Genomic DNA, 22,923 nt, shown 5'->3' on the forward strand with positions numbered 1-22,923 from the left:
CAGGCACCCGCCACCATGCCCAGCTAATTTTTGTATTTTTAGTAGAGATGGGGTTTCACCATGTTGGCCAGGCTGGTCTCAAACTCCTGACCCCAAGTGATCCACCTGCCTCGGCCTCCCAAAGTGCTGGGGTTACAAGCTTGAGTCACCATGCCCGGCTCCTTTTGTATTTTATACACACACACACACACAGACACACACACATACACACACACAGTTTCTAAAACAGTTGATACATACTGTAGGACCTTATAAGATACTCCCTCCATTGATTGCATAGAATTTTTAAAAGCCAGAGGTGAGAACTTCATTTTAGGAGTTTTTCTTTAATTCAGATTTCTGAATTTTAAATTTAATTTTTTTTGAGATAGAGTCTCACTCTGTCATCCAGGAGTGCAGTGCCATGATCATGGCTCACTGCAGCCTCGAACTCCAGGGCTCAGGTGATCCTCCTACCTCAGCCTCCTGTGTAGTTGGGACTACAGGCATGCATCAATAAGTCCAGCTAATTTTTGTACTTTTTATAGAGATGGGGTTTTGCCATGTTGCCCAAGCTGGTCTTGAACTCCTGGGCTCAAGCAATCTGCCCACCTCAGCATCCCAAAGTGCTGAGATTATAGGCATGAGCCACTGAACCTGACCAGATTTCTCAATTTTATTTATTTAACTTTTTTTGAGACAGGGTCTTACTCTGTCACCCAGGCTGGAGGGCACTGTTGCAATCACGGTTCCCTGCAACCGCGACCTCCCAGTCTCAAGCTATCCTTGCACCTCAGCCTCCCAAGTAGCTGGGACTACAGGCATGCGCCACTATGCCAGGCTAATTTAGAAAAAATTTTTGTAGAGATGAGGCCACACTGTGTCACCCAGGCTGATCTTGAACTCCTGGACTCAAGTGATCCTCCTTCTTGGTCTCCAAAAGTGCTGGAATTATAGGTGTGAGCCACTGTGCCTGGCCCCTCTATTAATTTTTAAGCTATAATAATTAATTACAATTCTTATGAATTACTAATAACTATTAATTTGTATTTATTAGGTCAACCTTATGAGCTAATAATAAAAATACTAAACACCTACAACTTATCTAATGTGTGTTATATGCAATTTAAAATGCATCACCTCATTTAATCTTCATACAACTATGATGGAGGTATTTTTTTTAAATCACCAATTTAGAAATGAGTAAACAAGGCAGACAGAGATTAACTGGCCCAAGGCCACACAGCCAGTTATTACAGAGCCAGGACCTAGACTCAAGTGTATGGGGGACAGAGCCCATGTTATTAACATCATACTTTTTTTTTTTTTTTTTTTTTTTGAGACAGAGTCTTGCTCTTTCTCCCAGGCTGGAGTGCAATGGTGCAATCTCAGCTCACTGTAACCTGTGCCTCCTGGGTTCAAACAACTCTCCTGCCTCAACCTCCCGAGTAGCTGGGATTACAAGCACCCGCCACCATGCCTGGCTAAGTTTTGTATTTTGCAGAGATGGGGTTTCCCCATGTTAGCCAGGCTGGTCTTGAATTACTGACCTCAGGTGATCTGCCCGCCTTGGCCTCCCGAAGTGCTGGGATTACAGGCGTCAACCACCGCGCCCAGCTACACCACACTTTGAGGATGTACCCCCAGAATGTCTAGTCCAGGTAGCCTGGGAGCTGTCCCGAGAGGTTGCAAGAAAGTTCGGGAGCCTGAGATACAACTTACCCCTCCATGGGATGCAAGGCAATGGCCCGGGGCTTCTCCAGGTTCTGCCACAGCAACACCTTCCGGTGGGCCCCGTCCAGATTGGCCACCTCAATCCTCGAGGTGCCTGAGTCGGTCCAGTAGAGTTTGTCATGGACCCAATCCACAGCCAGGCCACCTGGTGAGAAGCAGCAGCAAAAAATGTCAAGGAGTCAACCCAGGCTCCCATGTCCCATAGTAATAGGAGCAAACTCTTACAGGAAGCAATTTTTTGGGCCAGGCACTATTGTCATCACTTCAGATTCATGAATTCATTTAAGCATCACAACTCTGTGAGCTAGATACTGTAATTTCCATGAGGATGAGGAAATTGAGGCACAAAAGAGTTAAGTAACTGTCCAAGGGCATGCACTTCCTCCTCACAGCCAACCATACATCACTTTCTGAATTCTGTCTCCCTGACGCATTCCCAGGGTCCCCCACTGCACTGACCCAGGGGTTTGTAAATTGTCATCTGGGGTTTTGCAGAGGCATTTCAGAAATTCCCTAGGCATTTGAGTCCAATGTGCTTGATACCAAATTAGAATTTGACCACTTCACCTATTTGTAAAATAGCCTGAGATTGACAAGTGAGCTGTTTCTGTGGTTTTTTGTTTGTTTGTTTCGAGTTGGAGTCTCACTCCCATTGCGCAGGCTGGAGTGCAGTGGTGCAGTCTCGGCTCACTGCAACCTCCACCTCCTGGGTTCAAGAGTTTCTCCTTCCTCAGCCTCCCAAGTAGCTGGGATTACAGGCATTTGCCACCATGCCTGGCTAATTTTTGTATTTTTAATAGAGATGGGGTCTTGCCATGTTGGCCAGGCTGGTCTCAAACTCCTGACCTCACGTGATCCGCCCGCTTCAGCCTCCCAAAGTGCTGGGATTACAGGCGTGAGCCACCACGCCTAAACTATTTTTTTTTTTTTTTTTTTGAGACGGAGTTTTGCCTAGGCTGAAGTACAATGGCGTGATCTTGGCTCACCGCAACCTCCACTTCCTGAGTTCAAGCAATTCTCCTGCCTCAGCCTCCCAAGTAGCTGGGATTACAGGCATGCGCCACCACGCCCGGCTAACTTTTGTATTTTTAGTAGAGATGGGGTTTCTCCATGTTGGTCAGGCTGGTCTCAAACTCCCAACCTCAGGTAATCTGCCCACCTCAGCCTCCCAAAGTGCTGGGATTACAGGCGTGAGCCACTGTGCCTGGCCTGTTTTTTTAACAACCTATAAAACATTTTGATATACTTATCCAGGTCAATCAGAATATTCTTAATACTAAGCAATCGAAACAAAATTCAGAAATAAACTAGATGCAAAGGCTGATGGAGAACTCTGTCATCCATAAATCTGATTCCCATGATCACAACCACCAACGTGGTCTCATTATTCTCACCGATTGAGCTCAATCATGAGCAAATGTTATATTTGAACCTATAAAATTGATATACATTAACAAATGTTTTCTATATTAGGGCTCCAACTAAGATTTCCCTGGAAGAAAAAGATGTCCTGCTGCCTAAGGTTTGCAAACCACTGGCCTATTCCTCCCACCCTTGCTGCGCATGTGGCATGGCTCTGCCCCTCTCCATGGGGCCTCGTTCCCTACCTGGGCTCTCCAGCCCAGTAGACACAACCTCCTCCACGTTGCTGCCGTTGAGGTTGGCACGGAGGATCCGGTCCAGGGTGACATCTGACCAGAAGACAAGCTCGCGGCGGTGGTGGAAATCAAGGGCAATGGCATTCTCCAGGTTGTTAAGCAGCAGTGTGTACTCAGAGCGGTGTGGCAGCACCTGCCGGATGTCGATGCGATTGGCGAACAGCAGCACAGGCTCTGGCCCTGGGACACAGTATAAACATGGGATACCCACTGGGTTTCAGAGCCGCCCCTGGTACCCATCAGCCGGTCTTCAGCTGACCGATGGAGCCACTTGCTCACAAGGACATGCCCCAAGCTGTCAGCATCAGTACCAGAAGAGTGGCAACCTTTAAACTATATTCCTCCACCCCTCCCCACCCCACTCCACCCTGGCAGTGTTTTTCTTGGGGCTCAGAATGCAACTGTTGCTCCATTTTACTGTGACAGAAATCTCTCTACCTCTCTGCAAATCCCTGAGCACCAGAGCACCTGGCCTTCCTCCATGCTCAGCCCTCTGCCCACCCAGCCAAGTGCCAACAGCCCTTACCCAGAGCCTTGCAGCTGCGCCGGTCGGGCCGTAGTTCATAGCCTGTTTCACACCAGCACTGGAAAGCCCCTTCGCTGTTGGTGCAGCCCTGGCTGCAATACCCCTCCTCGGCACATTCATTCACATCTGGGAACACCAGGCAGGTCAAGAGATCTCCCTTCTGTCGTCCTCCCACTCCCGCTCCCAGGCTGCCGAGCTGCTTTTCTGCCCACATCCCCATCTACTTTCCAGGCCTAGTGGGAAGGCTGTCTAAGAAATGGTTAAGGGCGGCCGGGCGTGGTGGGGCACACCTGTAGTCCCAGCTACTCAAGAGGCTGAGGCAGGAGAATGGCTTGAACCCAGGAGGCGGAGGCTGCAGTGAGCCAAGATCGCACCACTGCACTCCAGCCTGGGCGACAGAGCGAGGCTCCATCTCAAAAAAATAAACAAATAAATAAATAAATAAAAAAGAAGAAATGGTTAAGGGCTTTAAGGTCATGCAGACCTGGGCTGGAATCCCAACTCTGCTACTCGCCAGCTGTGTGGCCTTTGGTAAGCTACTTATCCTCTCTGTGCTTCAGTTTCCCCATCTGTGAAATGGGAAGGATGATCCCCACCTCCTAGGGTTATTGTGAGGACGAAATGAGGTCACATCATTCAAATGCCTGACCCATAGGAAACACAGCTGCCTGTCTGCTGCCCCTGCTCAGAACCCCGACTCTGCTGCAAACCAGGCCCCAGCTCACCTTGGCACGTGTGCCCATCCTCTGTGAGCCGGTAGCCTGTGTGGCAGGTACACTGCACTGCCCCCCGCACCATCTGGCACTTCTGGGCACAGCCACCATTGTTAACATTGCAGTTCTCCTCACCCGTCCGGGGCCCTGTGCCAGCCAAGCCAGAGTTGGGAGTTGAGCCCAGAATCCTCCCCCAGAGAGCCAACTTGGCATTCCACCTGGACCACGAAGAACAGCTCCCAAAGCTGCAAGAGTCCTGAGGGAGGATTCCCTTTGAACCCTATGGGTGGGGTTCGGCCACAAACCATGGGCCAGGTCCGCCCACTGGGGACACTCACGGCAATTCTGCTGTGGGCTTTCGTCGCTGTTGTCACCACAGTCGTTGACCCCGTTGCACAGCTTCCTCTGCCCAATGCAGCGCCCATTCCAACACAGGAACTGGTCCGAGGCACACTGGGGGCTTCCTAGAGAGATGGAGGGTCAGGTCATAGCAAGGCAGGGCTTGGGCCAACAAAGAGATGGGAGCCTGTCATTTTCTAGGGTAAGCTGGAGACAGATGAGACTCAAGGTGGGAGGGTGAGGGTCCTGGGCAGGAAGCAGCTCAGACAGGGCTGGCTGAATGTCTGCATTTGCTTTCTCCCCAGGACTCCACAGTGGGATGGTGAGGAATATGGAACAGAATGAAAAAGTGCAACCACATGCTCAATACTGGGTGTGGCCAGGGGAGCACACATGGGGGCTGCCAGATGGAGGGTAGTCCTTCCTCACTAGACCAGAGCTAAAGGCACTGGCTGTGTGTGAGTTAGAATAGGAGTGGCAATTGAAACTCGCAGCTCTGATACCTTGCTCCAGGCCATAAGGCCGCAGGTCAATGATGCACCTGGATTTTACACTGGTAAAACCTCAACCCAACTGGAAAGATACCAAAGCACCCTCTTTTCCACCCTTCCACCCCAACTATAGGCTAAGGGTTCTGGGGCACCCCGGGAGACACCACCTGTATTCTCACAGTTCTCTTCATCGCTGTTGTCTGCACAGTCGTCCTCCCCATCACAGCGCCAGGACAGGCGGACACAGCGGCCTGAGTGACAGCGGAACTGTTCTGCTGTACACATGGAGGTGGCTGGGCAAAGCAAAGGCTTAATGAAAGGTGGGCCCCATTTCAGCCTGAAATTCTCCCTGCCACCCAAATCTGCAGCTTATATCAGTACCCATGCCACTCTTGACACCGGGATCACAGCTGGTCTATATGGCGTCTTTGTGTGAATCAGAAAAAGGTATCCTTTCCTCAAGACACTTTACTGCCATCTGCTGGAAAACTGCCATGATGAGTATATAAATCTATCATGTGACTGGCTTCCCTTTGGACATATTGCCTCTGCACAGTGCACAACCTACACAACTGTACGTGGTGGTGGTCTTACCCAGTGTCTTCAAGATTTATGGGTAGTGGCCTGTTTGTCTTTTTTTTTTGAGATGTCATCTCACTCTGCTACAGGGATGCCGTCTTGGCTCACTGCAAGCTCTGCCTCCTAGGTTCAAGCGATTCTCCTGCCTCAGCCTCCCGAGTAGCTGGGATTACAGGCATGCGCCACCACACCTGGCTAAGTTTTGTATTTTTAGTAGAGATGGGGTTTAACCATGTTACCCAGGCTGGTCTCGAATTCCTGACCTCAAGCGATCCACCCACCTTGGTCTCCCAAAGTGCTGGCATTATAAGCATGAGCCCCTGCGCCCAGCCGGTAGTGGCCTCTTTGGCTCCACAAGCCTTCTCCTTAGTTCAAGCCCAACCTAATTCCATTTCCCCACTCACTGCAGTTGCGCTCATCAGACTGGTCATCACAGTCCGCGTCACCATCGCAGCGCCAGCCTGCATTGATGCACAGGCCACTGTCACACATGAACTCCCCAGAGCGGCAGGGCTGGTGGGAGGCTAGGGAAACACAAGACTTCTGTCTCTAGCCAGTCTGTGCACAGTGTCCCATGGCAGACTAGAAGGCCACAGCCCCAGAATCCCAGTTCCTCCATCTCTTCCCAAGAGGGACCAGAAAATCCAGAAACTCCTCTCTGAACTCCTGCCCCAGCTGGCGACTGTGCCTTGCCACCCGAGCAGTTCTTCCCAGCCTGGCCTCCCCGCCTCCCAGCTGGCCAGAGTACTCACAGCAGTCAGACTCGTCTGACCAGTCTCCACAGTCATCGTCACCATCGCAGTGGTAGATGTCGAGGATGCAGCGTCCGTAGGCACACTGGAACTCCTCCAGGTTGCAGGGGGGCGCTGGCACTGCTGAGGCTGGAGGGAAGGCGGGGTGGGGAGGGGCACACACTCAGGCCTGGATGAAGGAAAGGGGCCCTGATTCCTCAAGCAGGCAGGATGCTCAGGCAGGAGAGCTTCTTCAAGTGAGATGTAACCAGGTTTCATCTGGGGCAGCCCTTATAGACGCCCATATTCAGGTGGACCAAAGGAAGCCTTCCCTTCCCACCTGGGGAACTTGCTCCCTCCCTAGCTCAGCCTAGGAGGAGCTGCTGCTGAGGCACCCATGCTCCTTGCCCTTGGTACATGCACTCCTCAGCCTTGCCCTTAGCCCATGGGCAGAACTGTCTGCCCTCATCCAGCCCAAAAGCCTGAGGTCTGGAGCCACTCACGACAGTTCTCCTCATCGGAGCCATCTTTGCAGTCGGTGTCACCGTCGCAGTACCAATGCTCAGCAATGCAGCTTCCGTCACTACAGCGGAACTCCTTGTCGGAGCACTTCCGCATGTCTGGGGGGATGCGATGGGACAGCAGTTCTGAGGGGGCCCCACAGGCAACCCTCTCACCCTCCTCTCTGACTCCCAACCTCACTGGCTTTGGCGGGTCTGACCTAGCCCCCAAAAGGCACCCCAGAGTCAGTGCAGACTCTCCAGGGAGAACGGAGGCCCTGGAGAGACTGGGCCTCAGCCTCCTGGTCCACAGTTTCTGGGGGGTCTGAGTGGCTCTGCCCCCTCTGCGTTCCTCTAGCTGCTCTGGATATCTGGGCAGTTGGAGGTTTGGCAGTGCTAGGGCCATTGCTGCTATCTCCTCCCATGGCCAGGCCACCCACTGGCCACCTTGCCTGCCTCCCCCCGTTGGGGTCACCCACCACACTGCTCATCGCTGTTGTCGCCACAGTCATTGTCACCATCGCAGTGCCACAGACTCCGGATGCAGTAGCCGTTCTGGCAGGGAAACTCGTCCTCCTCACACTCCCGGGGGGCTGTGGGCACAGAGCAGTCAGGCTGCTGCAGGCAGTGGGGGTCTGGTGCCTGGAAGCCTGACTTACAGCCCTCCGGAGCAGTCAATTAGCTCCAGTGCTGCCCTGAGGGCTCCGAAGGAGGTGGCTGCCTCTCAGCAGCTTATCTGACTTCGAGAGGAAGTGAAAGGACAGGACAAAGTGCTGAAAACACAAGGGCACATGTGGACCTGGGGCATTGCTTTCTGATTGAAAATCCTTTCCCAGTGGAACTCAATGGAGTTCCGCCCAGCCTCTGCCAACACTCACGACAGTCCTGCTCATCCGAGTCATCCTCACAGTCGTTGTCCCCGTCACACACCCAGGAGCGGCGGATGCACTTGCCATTGTCACAGTGAAAGTCAAGAGGGGAACAGGTAGGTAGTACTGAATCCCAGGAAAAGAAAAGAAAAGAAAAGAAAAGTCAATCAACCTGGTATACTTACTCAGGCTCAACTAGGCCAGATAGCCTTTTGCTCCAAATCCCCTTGTCTTTTTTTTCTTTTTTTGAGACCGAGTCTTACTCTGTCACCCAGGTTGGAGTACAGTGGCACAATCTTGGCTCACTGCAACCTCTGCCTCCTGGTTCAGGCGATTCTGACTCAGCCTCCCAAGTAGCTGGGATTACAGGCATGCTTCACCACACCTGGCTAGGTTTTTTTTGTTTTTGTTTTTGTTTTTTGCATTTTTAGTAGAGACAGGGTTTTGTCATGTTGGCCAGGCTGGTCTCAAACCCCTGACCTCAGGTGATCTGCCTGCCTCAGCCTCCCAAAGTGCTGGGATTACAGGCATGAGCCATGGCGCCTGGCCTTTTTTTTTTTTTGAAACAGAGTCTGACTCTGTCACCCAGGCTGGAGTGCAGTGGTATGATCTCGGCTCACTGCAACCACCGCCTCCTGGGTTCAAGGAATTCTTATGCCTCAGCCTCCCGAGTAGCTGGTATGGTATTACAGGTGCCCGCCGCCACACCCGGCTATCTTTTTTTGTGTGTGTATTTTTAGTAGAGGCGGGTTTTCGCCATGTTGGCCAGGCCAGTCTCGAACTCCTGGCCTCAAGAGATCCACCTGCCTCGGCTTCCCAAACTGTTGGGATTACAGGCGTGAGCTACCACACCCAGCCCCCTTGTCTGTTTTATAGTCCTTCCTTACTGACTGCTAGGCCCATCCCCAGCTGATGGAGAAGCTAAGCAGAAACTGCAGCTAAGACAGAGATTCAAAAGGTAATTGTGGTGAGGGGTTCACAGGGTAGGGGAAGAACAACCCAAAGAACTCACAGGAGCTAAGAAAACATAAGAAAAACATGAGCAAGAGAAAGAAGCACCTTTTTTCCCTCCTTTCCTCTTGTTAAATGATGATTGACACACCCGGGCTCAATTTCCAGTTCATTACGTAACACTCTGAGCAAGTCATTTACCCTCTCTGAGCTGAAGTCTTTTTGGCTGTACAATGGGGATAATTATATTCAGTTCATAGAGGCCTTTTGATATAATGCCTATGAAAATGCTACATGAAAGTGAAGCATTTGTCATCAACACAATTAGCTGAACTGGTTAGGGTTAATGAGGTCCAGGTTGTACCTCCGTTCCCATTAGACTAATTAGCCACCCTCAGACATAGATGCTACAGGTAGGTCAGAGATTGCACCTCTAATCCAGACAATTGGCTTAGCAGAGATATTTCTATATATCCAAGACAGGTCACCCTGGCCAACTGTGCAGATGTTACCATGCTAGGGGAAAAGGGAGACTTAAAGAAAATATAAGATTTCTTTTTTTTTTTAGACGGAGTCTCGCTGTGTCGCCCAATCTGGAGTGCAGTGGCGCGATCTCGGCTCACTGCAAGCTCTGTCTCCCAGGTTTACACCATTCTCCTGCCTCAGCCTCCCAAGTAGCTGGGACCTCAGGTGTCTGCCACCACGCCCGGCTAATTTTTTTGTATTTTTAATAGAGACAGGGTTTCAGCGTGTTAGCCAGGATGGTCTCGATTTCCTGACCTCGTGATCTGCCCACCTCGGCCTCCCAAAGTGCTGGGATTACAGGCATGAGCCACTGCGCCCGTCCTAAGAAAATATAAGATTTCTTACAAAGTTACTAAGAAAGGTGTGGCTGGGCGTGGTGGTTCATGCCTGTAATCCCAGCACTTTGGGAGGCTGAGGTGGCTGGATCACTTGAAGTCATGAGTTCGAGACCAGCCTGGCCAAAATGTTGAAACCTCATCTCTACTAAAAATACAAAAAATTAGCTGGGCATGGTGGCACATGCCTGTAGTCCCAGCTACTCAGGAGGCTGAGGCAGGAGAATCACTTGAACCTGGGAGGTGGAGGTTGCAGTGAGCCTAGACCGTGCCCCTGCACTCCAGCCTGGGCAACAGAATGAGACTGTGTATCGAAAAATAAAAATAAAAAAAAGGTTTTATTGTACAAAATACCAAAATAAGAAACACAGAAATATTCCACATTTGTGTATAGTATATAAATTTTAAAATGCATAAATATGCGGTACATATACACAAACATATTCACATAAATACAGAGAGACCTATTTAAAGAAACTCCCTGTTGTTTCAAGGGTGTTCTCTTCTTTTACACTTGTTGTCAAGTTTGTTTTCTTGGACATATATGCATGAACCAACCAAAAGAAACACAGGAGAGTTGGAGCCATATATAGTGAAGAAACTACCCAAATGTCAATATCTATCAAGCTTGCAAAAGACCAACTCTCTGAGTCCGACACAGTTGATGCAGAAAATACTCCATCAGCCTTGTCCTTGCCCCCCACCCCCAGGTCCCTCTCCACCACCTCCCACTGCCTCTGGGGAGGTACTTACTACATCCATCCTCATCGCTGTGGTCCCCGCAGTCGTTGTCTCCATCACACTGCCACTGGGCAGGGATGCAGGTACACTCTCCAAGAGCACTCACTGCACATGTGAAGTGGCTCCGACCACAAGCACACTCGGGGCTGCTGGCCAGGCCTGGGCGGAGGGAAAAGGAATCAGTGAGGGCTCAGCTCCCACTCAACCAAAGCCCATTCCGAGGGGAAAGTAGAGGAGCCTAGTCCAGGGGCACTGTCACCTGGAGAGTCACAGTGACACTTCAAGGGAGATGCAGGCAGTAAAACCATGCCTCCTCCAGGGCATAAACGACCCAGCAGATACCCTCTGACTTTGGGCTTACAAAGAGTCCAGGTGACCCGCTCTATGACAGGGCTTTTTTGCATGGCACCTCTAAAGGCCCAGAAACAGATGATGCCACCTAGGCTAGGTACAGTGGCTCATACCTATATCATAGCACTTTGAGGGGCTGAGATGGCAGGATTGATTGAGCTCAGAAGTTCGAGACCATCGTGGGCAACATAGTGAGACCCTGTTTCTACAAAAAACTAAAAAATTAGCTGAGGGTAGTGTCATGTGCCTGTAGTCCCAGCTACTTGGGAGGCTGAGGTGGGAGGATTGCTTGAACCTGGGAGGTCAAGGCTGCAGTGAGCTATGATCACACCACTGCACTCCAGCAGGTGCAACACAGCAAGACCTTGTCTCAAAAAAGAAAAAAAGAAACAACCCCCTCCAAAAAAAAAATGATGCCACTCAGAGGTTTGGTGCTTTTGAAGAAGAGGAACAAGGGACAGAAAGGGTGATGTTGAGAGGCCTCCATAGCCTTCTCACTAAAACTAGGTTGAGATATGGATGCTCTGCCTCTGTCTTGGACCAGACCCTGGGATGTTGGCCAGGGAGGGCAAGAACTAATGGTGGAATTAAAATGCTGGATCCTCTTTAGGATAAGGAATCCACACAGGGGAGCAGGAAGCAGGGTGGGCTGCTGCGAGTCCCCCAGGCCACCTCAGGGCAGAGTAACTGGGACCTGCCAGGGCCTTCCTGTCTGTGGCACAGGCCACAGCCTTGAGGAAGGCTGGCAGATGCAGCCTCTCCCCCGGCTTCAGCAGCACGCAGCTGGGCTTCCCTATTGAGCATCAAGCTATCTGCCTGGCCAAGTCCCATGACCGGCTGCCGTGCCCCCTCCCCAGCGTGCCCAGCAGGATGCCCTGGGATGGCGTGTGAATGGCTCAGTGCCCTGCTCCAGCCTCAGCTGGAACAAAGGGTTCTGCCAGGGTCACTCTCCCCCCTCCCAGCATTCATCCAACCCGCTGGGCTGCTCTGCTCGCAGCTGGGGAAGGAGGGGGCCGCAGCGCATGGCTCATCTCTCCCCCCTCCTTTCTTCTCCTCTTCCTCCCCTCAGCTGGACCCTGCCCTCAGGCTGGGCTGAAACAGAGAAGGAGTCAGCTCGAAATTGTCACCCCTCTTCCTATACTCTGTACCTGGTCCAGCTTTTCTCTCTCAGCTCATCTCCTTGATATACATCCTTGTCTCACATTATAATTCCTTGGCCTAGCCTAGGGCTTAGGGCCGGGATAAAAAGGTGTGCTGCCATGCCCTCCAAAAGCAGGGAGAGAGCTCTAGAACTTTCCCTCTCCATCTCAACCCCAAGAGTAAGTGCAAGCATAAGGTAAAACTTCCTAGCCTGCAATGCATGGATGGATGGATGGACGGACAGATGGATGGATGGATGGACGGACAGACGGATGGATGGATGGATGGATGGATGGATGGATGGATGGCTTTTGGGTTCTGTGAATCCCTGATGCTACAGGTATAATGTACGTTTCTGGGGTAAGGGATCACAGCTTTCACCAGATTCTCAACTGAGGTCTGGCCCTCTCCCTCCACATGCTATGGTAATCAGCTGCTCTAGAAAAGATGCAGGATTGGGCTGGGCGCGGTGGCTTATGCCTGTAATATCAGCACTTTGAGAGACTGAGGCAGGTGGATCCTTTGAGCACAGCAGTTTTGAGACCAGCCTGGGGAACATGGCAAAACCCCGTCTCTACAGAAAAGAAATTTACAGAAGTTAGCCAGGCATGGTGGTGGACACCTGTACTCTCAGCTACTTGGGAGCATGATGTGGGAGGATCACTTGAGCCCGGGAGGTTGAGGCTGCAGTGAGCCATGATCTCACCACTGCACTCCAGCCGTGGTGACAGGGTGAGACCTTGTCTCAAAAAAAAAAAAAAAAAAAAAAAGATGCAGGATTTCCTGCGGAAGCCAAGTGAGGTCCAGTTGGGAGGTGCAGTGTCTCTAGACCTCACAGGAAGGCCTTGCTCCAAGCCCAGTGCTCCTGTCTCTTCGGGTCTCTCTACAAATGCAGGGTAGAGGATTCTTCCCCAGGAAGCACTAAAAGACCCAGCTGCCCCTGCCCCCACTCCATCCTTTCTGGCCTGAGAACTCTGAGAAGGGAGGAGGGTTTTTCTCACTCAGATCCTGGACAACACAGCCTGAGGAACTTCAGTAGTATGACAGGCTCAGCACAGCTGTAGGCACCCTTTTGGTGAACTCTAGCTGGATTGAACAGCAAAGATGTTTAATTCCACTCCATGTGATGGGACTCCCCGGTACACAGATCCCCTTCTTCATGGGGTATCATGGTGAAGAAAAAGGATAAGGCTAATAAGGATCTCAACTGGGGATATTTTGTCCCCCGGAGGACATTTAGCAATGTTTGGAGACATTTTTGGTTGTCATGCTTGGCGGTGCTTACCGACATCTGGTGGGTAGAAGCTAGGGATGCTGCTAAAGATTCTATAATGTGAATAATTCTATACAGGATTACATGCCTGTAATCCCAGCACTTTGGGAGGCCCAGGTGGGCGGATCACCTGAGGTCAGGAGTTCAAGACCAGCATGGCCAATGTGGTGAAACCCCCGTCTCTACTAAAAATACAAAAATTAGCCGGGTATGGTGGTAGGCACCTGTAATCCCAGCTACTTGGGAGGCTGAGGCAGGAGAATTGCTTGAACCCAGGAGGCAGAGGTTGCGGTGAGGGGAGATCATGCCACTGCCCTGCAGCCTGGGCAACACAGCGAGACTCTGTCTCGGAAAAAAAAAAAAAAGGCAACAAAGATTGGACAAGAAAATAAAGCTGGAAAAAACTAATCTTATGCCTTGGCACACCAAAGATGTTCAGTAATGGAGGCTGGGGTGTGCAGATGCAGGGGTGTGCAGATGCAGGGCTGTGGAGGCTAAATTTTTCCAAAAGGCCTTGGTATTAAGAATCAGAGTACCAGAATAGAGCAAGTAGAGCAGCGTCCTGGGGCTGCGTGCAAATGAAAAGTCATACTGGTAGGGAAGAACCTTAAGCTCCGTTTGTTTTTTTAGGGCCCCACCCCCGCCTTGGGCTGAGTGATAACAGAAGTCCTGATTTCCCCCGCGCAGACTGTAGGAACAAAGCATTCCATCGGTGGGCATCAAGTTAGTTGCAGGCAGTTGAAGGGCCTCGACTTCCTGCGTGTCAAATCAACATCTCAGGGTCCGCTGCAGTGAAGGGCGGGCAGCCACCGGTCAGGCAAACGCTTGACTTGGGCATTCATACAGTAAACAGACACATTATACTCCAAAAAGCCAGCTCTTCTGGGCAACTGCTGTCCCTCTGGGGTCCTCAGAGGTGGAATTCTGCCTTTTCACTCAAGTCCTGGCTGTGATCATAAAGGCAGCTTTTAACCCTTTTTAAGGAAAAGAATGGTGAGTGAAGAAAGAAAACAAATGACTGTGGGTGGCAAAATGCCGCCTTCATTTTAAGAAGTGTTGAATTAGAACACTTCACTATGCTCTGGCCTTGAAAGCTGCCAGCCACACCGCAAGCTCCCTTAGCCTCCAGGGGCCTGGGCTCTAGCCCCTCCACCTAATGCAATTCACCATGGAAAAGGTCTGTCCGCAAGGTATCTTTGATCATGAAGCCATCCAGCTTTTGGGATATATGTTAATGTGCTCATAGGATGTTTCTCTAGAGGTTAACTAAAATCTTACCTTTTACATCTCATCTATCCCACTCCCGCCATCTTACCACTTTCTCACTGCTTTCATATAAAGCAAGCTTGTCCAACCTGTGACTTGCATGGCCCAGGATGGCTTTGAATGTGGCCCAACACAAATTCGTAAACTTCCTTAAAACATGAGATTATTTGCGATTTCTTTTTTCTTAGCTCATCAGCTGTTGTTAATGTTCATGTATTTTATGTGTGGCCCAAGACAATCCTTCTTCCAGTGTAGCCCAGGGAAGCCAAAAGTCTGGACACCCCTGATATAAAGGAAAGAAGGGAAACATCCATCTGGTATAGAAGACAGACTAACTTAGTAGTAGACAACATAGATTCTAAAGTCAGAGAGATGAAGTTTCAAATCTTGGTTCTACCACAAGTTCCACAATTTTGAGCAAGTTAGTTAATCCCTCCAGGCCTCAGTTTCCTCATCTATAAAATGGGAATATTAAAACAGTTCTAACTCAAAGGGCTTTGTAAAGATTAACCCATATAAACTGCTTAGCACAGGGCTAACACACAGCAAAAGCTTCATAATAATATAACCATCTTTTTTTTTTCTGAGATGGAATCTTGCTGTGTTGCCCAGGCTGGAGTGCAGTGGCGCGATCTCAGCTTACGGCAACCTCCGCCTCCCGAGAAGCAATTCTGCCTCAGCCTCCTGAGTAGCTGGGATTACAGGCACCCATCACTGCACCTGGCCAATTTTTGTATTTTTAGTAGAGACGGGGATTCACCATGTTGGCCAGGGGGGTCTTAAATTCCTGACCTCATGATCCGCCCACCTCGGCCTCCCAAAGTGCTGGGATTACAGGCGTGAGCCACTGCGCCTGGCCCCATCATTTATTAAATACTTGCCAGGTGCCCTCCGAGTACTTCTCTAAGTGCTTTTCATATGCTACATCACTGAAGGCTCTCAACAACCCTTGGAGGTGGTACTGTTATTATTAGTTTGATGCAAAGGCAATTGCGGTTTTTGCCATTACTTTTAATGACAAAAATTGCAATTACTTTTGCGCCAACCTAATATTATCACCACTTTACAGCTGGGGACAATGAACCACAGAAAGGTTAAGTCTGTAGATAGATTGCACAAGTACTAAGGGTTGAGGCCAGCATTCACACCCAGGCAGGTGATTATACTGCTTCCCAATAAATGGTATTACTGTTGTGAGAATCTCCAAAACCCCAAGGTCAAAAGGGGGAATTTATAACTTCTGGGTCCCTCTCTTTTATGTGTTCTCCAATAGCAAATATGCAGTGAGTTTATGGGTCTCAAACAGTGACCTCTTTCTGGTTACTGCTAAGGTAAAGAAAGATTCATTTCCCTTGCCCGAAGGTAAAGTAATGAAGCGGGGAAAGTCTGGCGTCCCAGCACTTTTGAATCAGCGCTTGAGTGTTGTTGGTCCAGGGAACAGGGCTTCCCATAACAAATAATTATACTTTGCAATTTCTCTTTAGTTTGCGAGCTACTTTTGCATATGCACTTGCATTCTCATTGAATCATTACAATAATCCTGAGCAATGACTGCAGGGCCCATCCAACAGGTAAGGGCACCCGCTTTGGCCAAGGTCACAAGGTAAGTAGGAGAGCCAGGATGGCAGCCCCATTCTGACACTTAAACTAGTATTCTTCTCTTAGTGTGATCTCAGAGTCTGGACTTTCAGTAAGCTTTCCGGGTGACACCGATGCACACTCAAGTGTCTAGCGGCACTGCTCTCCACCATTCCATAGAATGCACAGCTGAAGGTGGACCACATCTGTCACATGGAGGCACATGGGTAGACCGTGACTACTCACAGCTACAGACCAGCTTTTTCAAGCTGAACCAGAGATGAGAAGGCTTAAGGAGTACCCTGTGAGTGTTCTGGAGTCTGGTGGCTACCCCAGTGTGGAAGGTATTAGGATCACAACGAGAAAAGGAGGAATCACCATTCGTTTATAATATGCTAAAGCATATTAGCATATGCCTCTCTCCTTTTATCCACTGGCAGCAATAAATACAAGTTCGTTGAATGAATAAATGAATGAATGAATGAAAGACTCCTCTAGAATCTTGTGAAAGCTGGAGTCAAAGGAAAAGAGACTCAGAATATCATAAATAAAAGTAGTTATTTCCTACCTAACCAGTACTCGAGAGAACAGGAATCTTCTCCTTTGCAAGGCAGCCTCTTTGTCCTACCCAGGTTTTGTTTACTCCTTTCTCCTACAAGAGTTCCTTTCACCAGCTGTATTATCCGGCTGTGAAACTGACATGCCATGTTTCTACTTATTTCTGTCCCATTGTCCCTTTTATTCCCCTGATTCCTAGAGGCCAGCTTAACGTGGTTGGTTTGGAAAATCTACCAGGTGAAGTCTTCTCCTCAGTGTGCCCTTTCGAAAGGGCACATGATTGCGGGTCCAAGCAAGTTCAGCCCTCTCTTGCTACTGTTACATACAGAAAAGAAGTCCTTAATGGTTAGCCTTCAAAGTTATGAGGCAGAAGAACATAATGTTAAGCACGTAGGAACAAAACTCCCCAGGATAAAAATCCTGACTCTGCTAGTTCCTAGCTGTCTGACCCTGGGCAGCTATTTAACCTCTTTATTCTAATTTTCTCATCAGGAAAATTGGGATAATAAAATCCCCTAACTTACACGAATGTTATGAGAAATAAATTAGTTAATTCATAAGAAGGACTTAGCATTACTGCCTGGCACATACTAAGTGCTCAATAAATAATAGCTCTTGTTATTACTATTAAAGATTTGGCTTACCCCAGAACTGTCACATCCAACCACTCCATGATTAAGACCTGCTATTTTAGGACTTGAGATGTTTGAAAACCCTACTGTGTACCAGGCAGCAGTACCACCCCCATGGGTTAAGTTGGTGGCATGAATAACTACAGAGTCTTGCTTTATTGCCTTTCTCTGAAAGAGCTTGAGGCACATGCACACGGTATCCTTTATCCTTGCCCTTTTTTTTTTTTTTTTTTTTGAGATGGAGTCTTGTTCTGTCACCCACACTGCAGTGCACTGGCACAATCTCAGCTTACTGCAACTTCCATCTCCCGGGTTCAAGCGATTCTCCTGCCTCAGCCTCCCAGGTAGCTGAGACTACAGGTGTGTACCACCACACCCAGCTAATTTTTGTATTTTTAGAGTAGAGACAGGGTTTCTCCACATTGACCAGGCTGGTCTCAAACTCCTGGCCTCAAGTGATCCACCTGTCTCGGCCTCCCAAAGCACTGGGATTACAGGCATGAGCCACCACACCCAGCAAATCTTTGCCTAATTTATCACCAACTAATTCTGAGGAGCCAAGGACAGGAGAGAGAATCCAGAAACTAAAGTACAGAGCAATTAAGAAATGGATTAGTTTCCACTTTTGTAAATCAGGAGTAATAACAGTACCTATTTCATAGGGTTGCTGGGAGGTCTAACTGAAATAATACATATGAGGCTCATACTAGACAGCTGTTATTGTTTTTCTTGTTATTTGTACTAATCCCATTATCTTCATCTGGATATGTCCTCTCTCTCAACCTAGTAATGCAGCCAATGCCAGGCTGTCTTTGTATAGATCCTCAAAATTCTACCTGCCCTACCTGGAAGCTGTCAACAGATTTCACAAATCCAACAGGGCTCAAACATGGCTGTGCTCTGTGAAGGGCTGCTCAAAATATTGCTTTCCCTTCCCCCTACATCTCAAATCAGAAGGTCCACACAGTAACAAACCACATTTGTTTATGGCTGTTCAGGGAGCAACAAACCACATTTTTCTGGAAACCTTTTAAAGTCTCTCTCTTCTCCTGAGCCCATGAGTTCGAGGCTACAGTGAGCTATGATCATGCCACTGCACTCCAGCCTTGGCAATAGAGTGAGACCCTGTCTCAAAAAAAAAAAAAAAAAAGTAAATAAAAATAAAGTCTCTCTCCCTCAAAAAGCACCTGAGAAGTAATTCCTTATGCATTCAGACTCCCTGTGAAGGAGATGTCTGAAAACAGAGGAGAGGTCAATCCAAGATGAAATATAGACCTTCCCAACCTAGATCTTCTGGGATAGCCTGGAATCCTGGCTCAGTTACTCACTACTTGTATGACAGGAAACTGCTCTGAGCCTGTTTCCCATCTGTAAGATGGGAATCTTTTTTTTTTTTTTGAGACGGAGTCTCGCTCTGTCGCTCAGCCTGGAGTGCAGTGGCACAATCTTGGCTCGCTGCAACCTCTGCCTCCCAGGTTCAAGCGATTCTCCCACCTCAGCCTCAGCCTCAGCCTCCTGAGTAGCTGAGACTATAGGCATGTGCCATCACGTCAGCTAATTTTTGTATTTTTAGTAGACATGGGGTTTCACCATGTTGGCCAGGTTGGTCTCGAACTCCTGACGTCAAGTGATCCACCCACCCCAGCCTCCCAAAGTGCTGGGATTACAGGCGTTAGCCATCGCACCTGGCCAATGTAAGACAGGAATCTAATGTTACCTACCTCATAAGGATATTGTGAGGAATAAATATGATATCATATACTAAATGCTTATCACAGTACCAGGGACACAGCAAAGCTCTCAAAAATGCTAACTGCTCCAGAAATATATTTGGATTTTTTAAACCACATATCCCAGTTTGTAAATCCACATATCCCACAATTTGCAAAAATAGTCATTGGAGGAGATCATTCCTAGAAGAGCAGAAATTCTCATTTGGGGAAGATACATTGTAGAGTTGTTGGCTTTTATTGGCTCTGGGAGCCTGTAGTTGAAACTTCTTGTTTAAACTGCCCGTGGAAGGAGGGTGGAAAACCTGGGGCTCCCCTTTCCTATTTGCTAGGCTTGTGTATGCCATAACCTGGCCTTTCCACTTGGTTAGAAGGAGGCTACAGTCAACTCAACAGAGAAGCTGTCTCTTGTCCTCATCCATGCCAGCGCGTGGTTGCAGGCCACTACCCCTCCCCACCTCCCCCAAGGCGTGACAGGAAGTGGAGCTGCCGAGCTTGGAGAGATCCCTGGAGGCACTTACAACCTTGCAGCTTCTTTATTTCACATGCTAATCAGGTGTCTCTCCTGATACCCTTCTCTGTACCTGCTCTGCCCTACACCCAGACAGAGGGAGGGTCCCTCTCCCGCAAAAAAGCACTGCCTGGAGCCAGGAGCTTCCCGGCTCCAGAAAACCTCCGGTGATAAATTATGCAGCAGCACCTCTGTGTCACTGCCTCTCAGCTAGATGGGAGGTTTGCTCCCAGTCTTTTGTTTCCGGCTCTGCTTGCCGCTCTGATCCTCAGCTGTGCATAGAGGTGAGGGGAAGCTCCCATAGGCCAAGTCAGGGCTTGCAGCAAGTCCCAGCCAGGCTTTCCCCAGTTGGGTCCCAGGCAGCGCCCCTCCCCTCATTCGCACCTGAATGATGGGGGAGTCCTATTCCGCATGGGGAAACAGGATGTCAGGGAGCGCTAACAGCCAGTCCGCTCATCTGTGAGCAAGGATGGGGATGCCTACGAGCAGTGAAAGAATGAAGTCTGCTTGGATGGGCGTAAGAGGCGCCCAAGGGCACCTAGGATGTTTGCTTCTTGCTAAATCAAAAACGCACAACAGAAAATGGAGTCAGACAACCGCCAGGAAGCTAGAGAATTGGCTCTTTTTAACAGCTGCTCTTGGTTATGGTCAACTTTCTGCAGCTCCCAAAAATCACATCACTGGCACCAACTTAAAAAGAAGAAACAAAAGAGACAACAGGGGTCAAACTTTGAGGTGGAGGAACTGGGGGTTGGGGGCTATTCGGGGCTGGAGACCCACATCAATTAGGCCTGCACACTGACAGGCTTCCTGATTGAAAATGGTAGCTGCGAAGGCCCCACAACAGCCCAGCTCCCAAATTGGGGCAATTACTACCTTATGAGCTCTGGAGCCTGACTCCTTTCTCAGGCCAATGGGAGGGAGGGCTTGGAATTCTAAACTGTTCCAGCTACAAGAGTCCCTGGCCAGCCCCTCTCACCCCATGTCACAGGAATCTTAGCAGGAGAAGTTGCTAGGCTGCATCCCTGACCACTTAAGGGAAACTCTCAGAGGAAAAGCTCCATTTCCCCAGACCTCTCTCAAGAGAACTAAGGCGACGTGAGTTCCCCTAGACTGATGTTATAGCTTAGCCGACTTCTTTTCTAGGAGTGGGCACAAGTGGGAACTATGCTTCGGTTCTATCACGTTTTCAAGGGGAGAAAGAAGGGGCAGATCTTTAAAAGAGACAAGCAAAAGACCAGCTGCAATGAATGAAGGACCAAGTCTCAATTTTAGCATGGAACACGGTAGCATAATTATTTACCTGGCTCCCATGTTCTAAAGCCAAGAATAATCTCGGATCCACTTACGTGACTTTGCTTACAGCTAACTTTTATCAAGCTCTATAGTAACACAGTAGTTGCCAAGCTCTGTGCTGCATAGTTTGAATGTGCTATTATCTCAGGTAAGTTTTATGATATTCCTATGTGATAATCTATTACTACTTCCCTTCCCCTACCCTACCCACCTTTGCAGGTAACAACCCTGAGGTTCAGGGAGATTTTGCACAGGGTCACCAAGAATTGCCAGAGCCAAGATTCAAACCCAGGTCTGTGGGTGCTTCTTAATTGCTGAGCTTCGTATACAGTGATTATATTAATGCTTGACATATGTGTGTTTGCTGAATGAATGAACAAGTGAATGGGTGTGGAGCCTAGTTTGAGGAATGCTCCCGATTGTACGAGGAACTCATTCCTGCCAGCTCTAAGCTGGAGTGAGAGTGACAAGCCCATGCAGTCATCAGAACTATTTATAAGGTCAAACTCAGGCTCTGCCAGCTAACCAGTCAGCACTGAGTCTTCCCTGGGACACTGAATCCTCACAGGCTGAGGAGGGGAGGAGGGCTTCTGCTGCTGAAGATGAGATGGCAGTCCAGACACAGTCTGGGGCCCAGATGCCCCATGTCCAGGCAACTGTGACAAAACTCGTGGCTAAGCTGCATCAAGGAATGTAGAGAGACCATGGCTGGAACAGGCTAACAGACCTAGTCAACCAAGGGCACAGACTGTCTCGTAATCTTACCCAATCATAAAAAAGACAAGATTACTTCTTAAAGTAGTCCCTGAAATTCTGTTCCTATTCAGGAACCCCCAGTATTTTTTTTTTCTTTAAAGGGGCAGCAACATAAACAATTTCTCCTATTTTCCTTCTAACAGTTAAGACTGGCAGTTAATCAGTAGAAAGAGTGAGCAAAGAGCTATAAAACACCCTGTCCTCTGTGACCTCCTATGTTGTTTGCTGGCCCGGAAGATGGACATACCCAACGTGCTCTGTATCAGACATGGCCAAACTTGGTTCCCTTGCACCTGTCATTCTTAATACCACGTGCCAGTCCAAAAGATGTTATCTGATATTCATCAGGGTACAGAAGAGGAAATCCAAAATCAGTGACAAGCCAAGTATGTTTCACAAGCCCAACAGATCAGGGACAAGGTCACTCAAGCACCATGACAACCATGGTCACGACAACAGCGAGATGAAAAGGAGACCAGTCTCAGCTCAATTGCTCTGCACTTATTTTCAGATACAACCTTCTATCTACCCAAGCACACCTAGGCAGAAGTTTTAACATTTCCCTTACCCGGATGAGACCTCTAGAACAAACACACTTTCCACTCTTCCAATGGTTGTCATCCATGCCCTTACTTCAAACTTCAGGATGAAAATCACTCAGGGCTATTACCAGCCATCAAGTTTCCTTCCAAAATCTTTAAGGTTGGAGAGTTACGTGGGCTGAGTGCAAACCAATAGGCTCTAGGAAAAGCCCCAAGGACTAGCAGCATCCAAATAAGCACCTTAAACTTTATTTATTTATTAAGATAGAGTCTCACTCTGTCGCCCCGGCCAGAGTGCAGGGGAGTGATCTTGGCTCATTGCAACTTCTGCCTCCCAGGTTCAAGCAATTCTCCTGCCTCACCCATTCGAGTAGCTGGGACTACAGGCATGCGCCACTGTGCCTGGCTAATTTTTGTATTTTTAGTAGAGATGGGGTTTTGCCATGTTGGCCAGGCTGGTCTTGAACTCCTGACCTGCTAGTCTCAGCCTCCCAAAATCACCTTAAACTTTAGTGTCTTTAATTCATGCCTTGCTGAGGTCAGGTCTGCCTAATGGATCTACTACTACATTTATCACAACTGCTGTCTCCCTGAGCCCCTGGAATTGAGTGTCAGTCCA

General features: G+C 49.1%; 1 protein-coding gene across 2 annotated transcripts in view; it reads right to left on the reverse strand.

Annotated features, from left to right (window-relative positions):
* LRP4 (LDL receptor related protein 4) overlaps window positions 1–22,923 on the reverse strand; it is a 60,008-nt gene that overhangs the window by 34,431 nt on the left and 2,654 nt on the right. The window contains exons 2-13 of one of the 2 annotated variants that reach the window (XM_031016190.3): window positions 10,684–10,830; window positions 8,129–8,245; window positions 7,730–7,843; window positions 7,254–7,370; window positions 6,772–6,900; window positions 6,424–6,543; window positions 5,608–5,733; window positions 4,949–5,074; window positions 4,623–4,757; window positions 3,898–4,023; window positions 3,321–3,551; window positions 1,702–1,858 (exon numbers count right to left, since the gene is read on the reverse strand). In XM_031016190.3, coding sequence (XP_030872050.3) covers window positions 1,702–1,858; window positions 3,321–3,551; window positions 3,898–4,023; window positions 4,623–4,757; window positions 4,949–5,074; window positions 5,608–5,733; window positions 6,424–6,543; window positions 6,772–6,900; window positions 7,254–7,370; window positions 7,730–7,843; window positions 8,129–8,245; window positions 10,684–10,830 — 1,645 coding nt within the window. The remainder of the gene's footprint in view (window positions 1–1,701; window positions 1,859–3,320; window positions 3,552–3,897; window positions 4,024–4,622; window positions 4,758–4,948; window positions 5,075–5,607; window positions 5,734–6,423; window positions 6,544–6,771; window positions 6,901–7,253; window positions 7,371–7,729; window positions 7,844–8,128; window positions 8,246–10,683; window positions 10,831–22,923) is intronic. The other variant, XM_055354810.2, reaches the window with a different exon arrangement.

The sequence above is a fragment of the Gorilla gorilla genome, chromosome 9 (assembly GCF_029281585.2).
Source record: "Gorilla gorilla gorilla isolate KB3781 chromosome 9, NHGRI_mGorGor1-v2.1_pri, whole genome shotgun sequence".
Taxonomy (NCBI): Eukaryota; Metazoa; Chordata; class Mammalia; order Primates; family Hominidae; genus Gorilla; species Gorilla gorilla.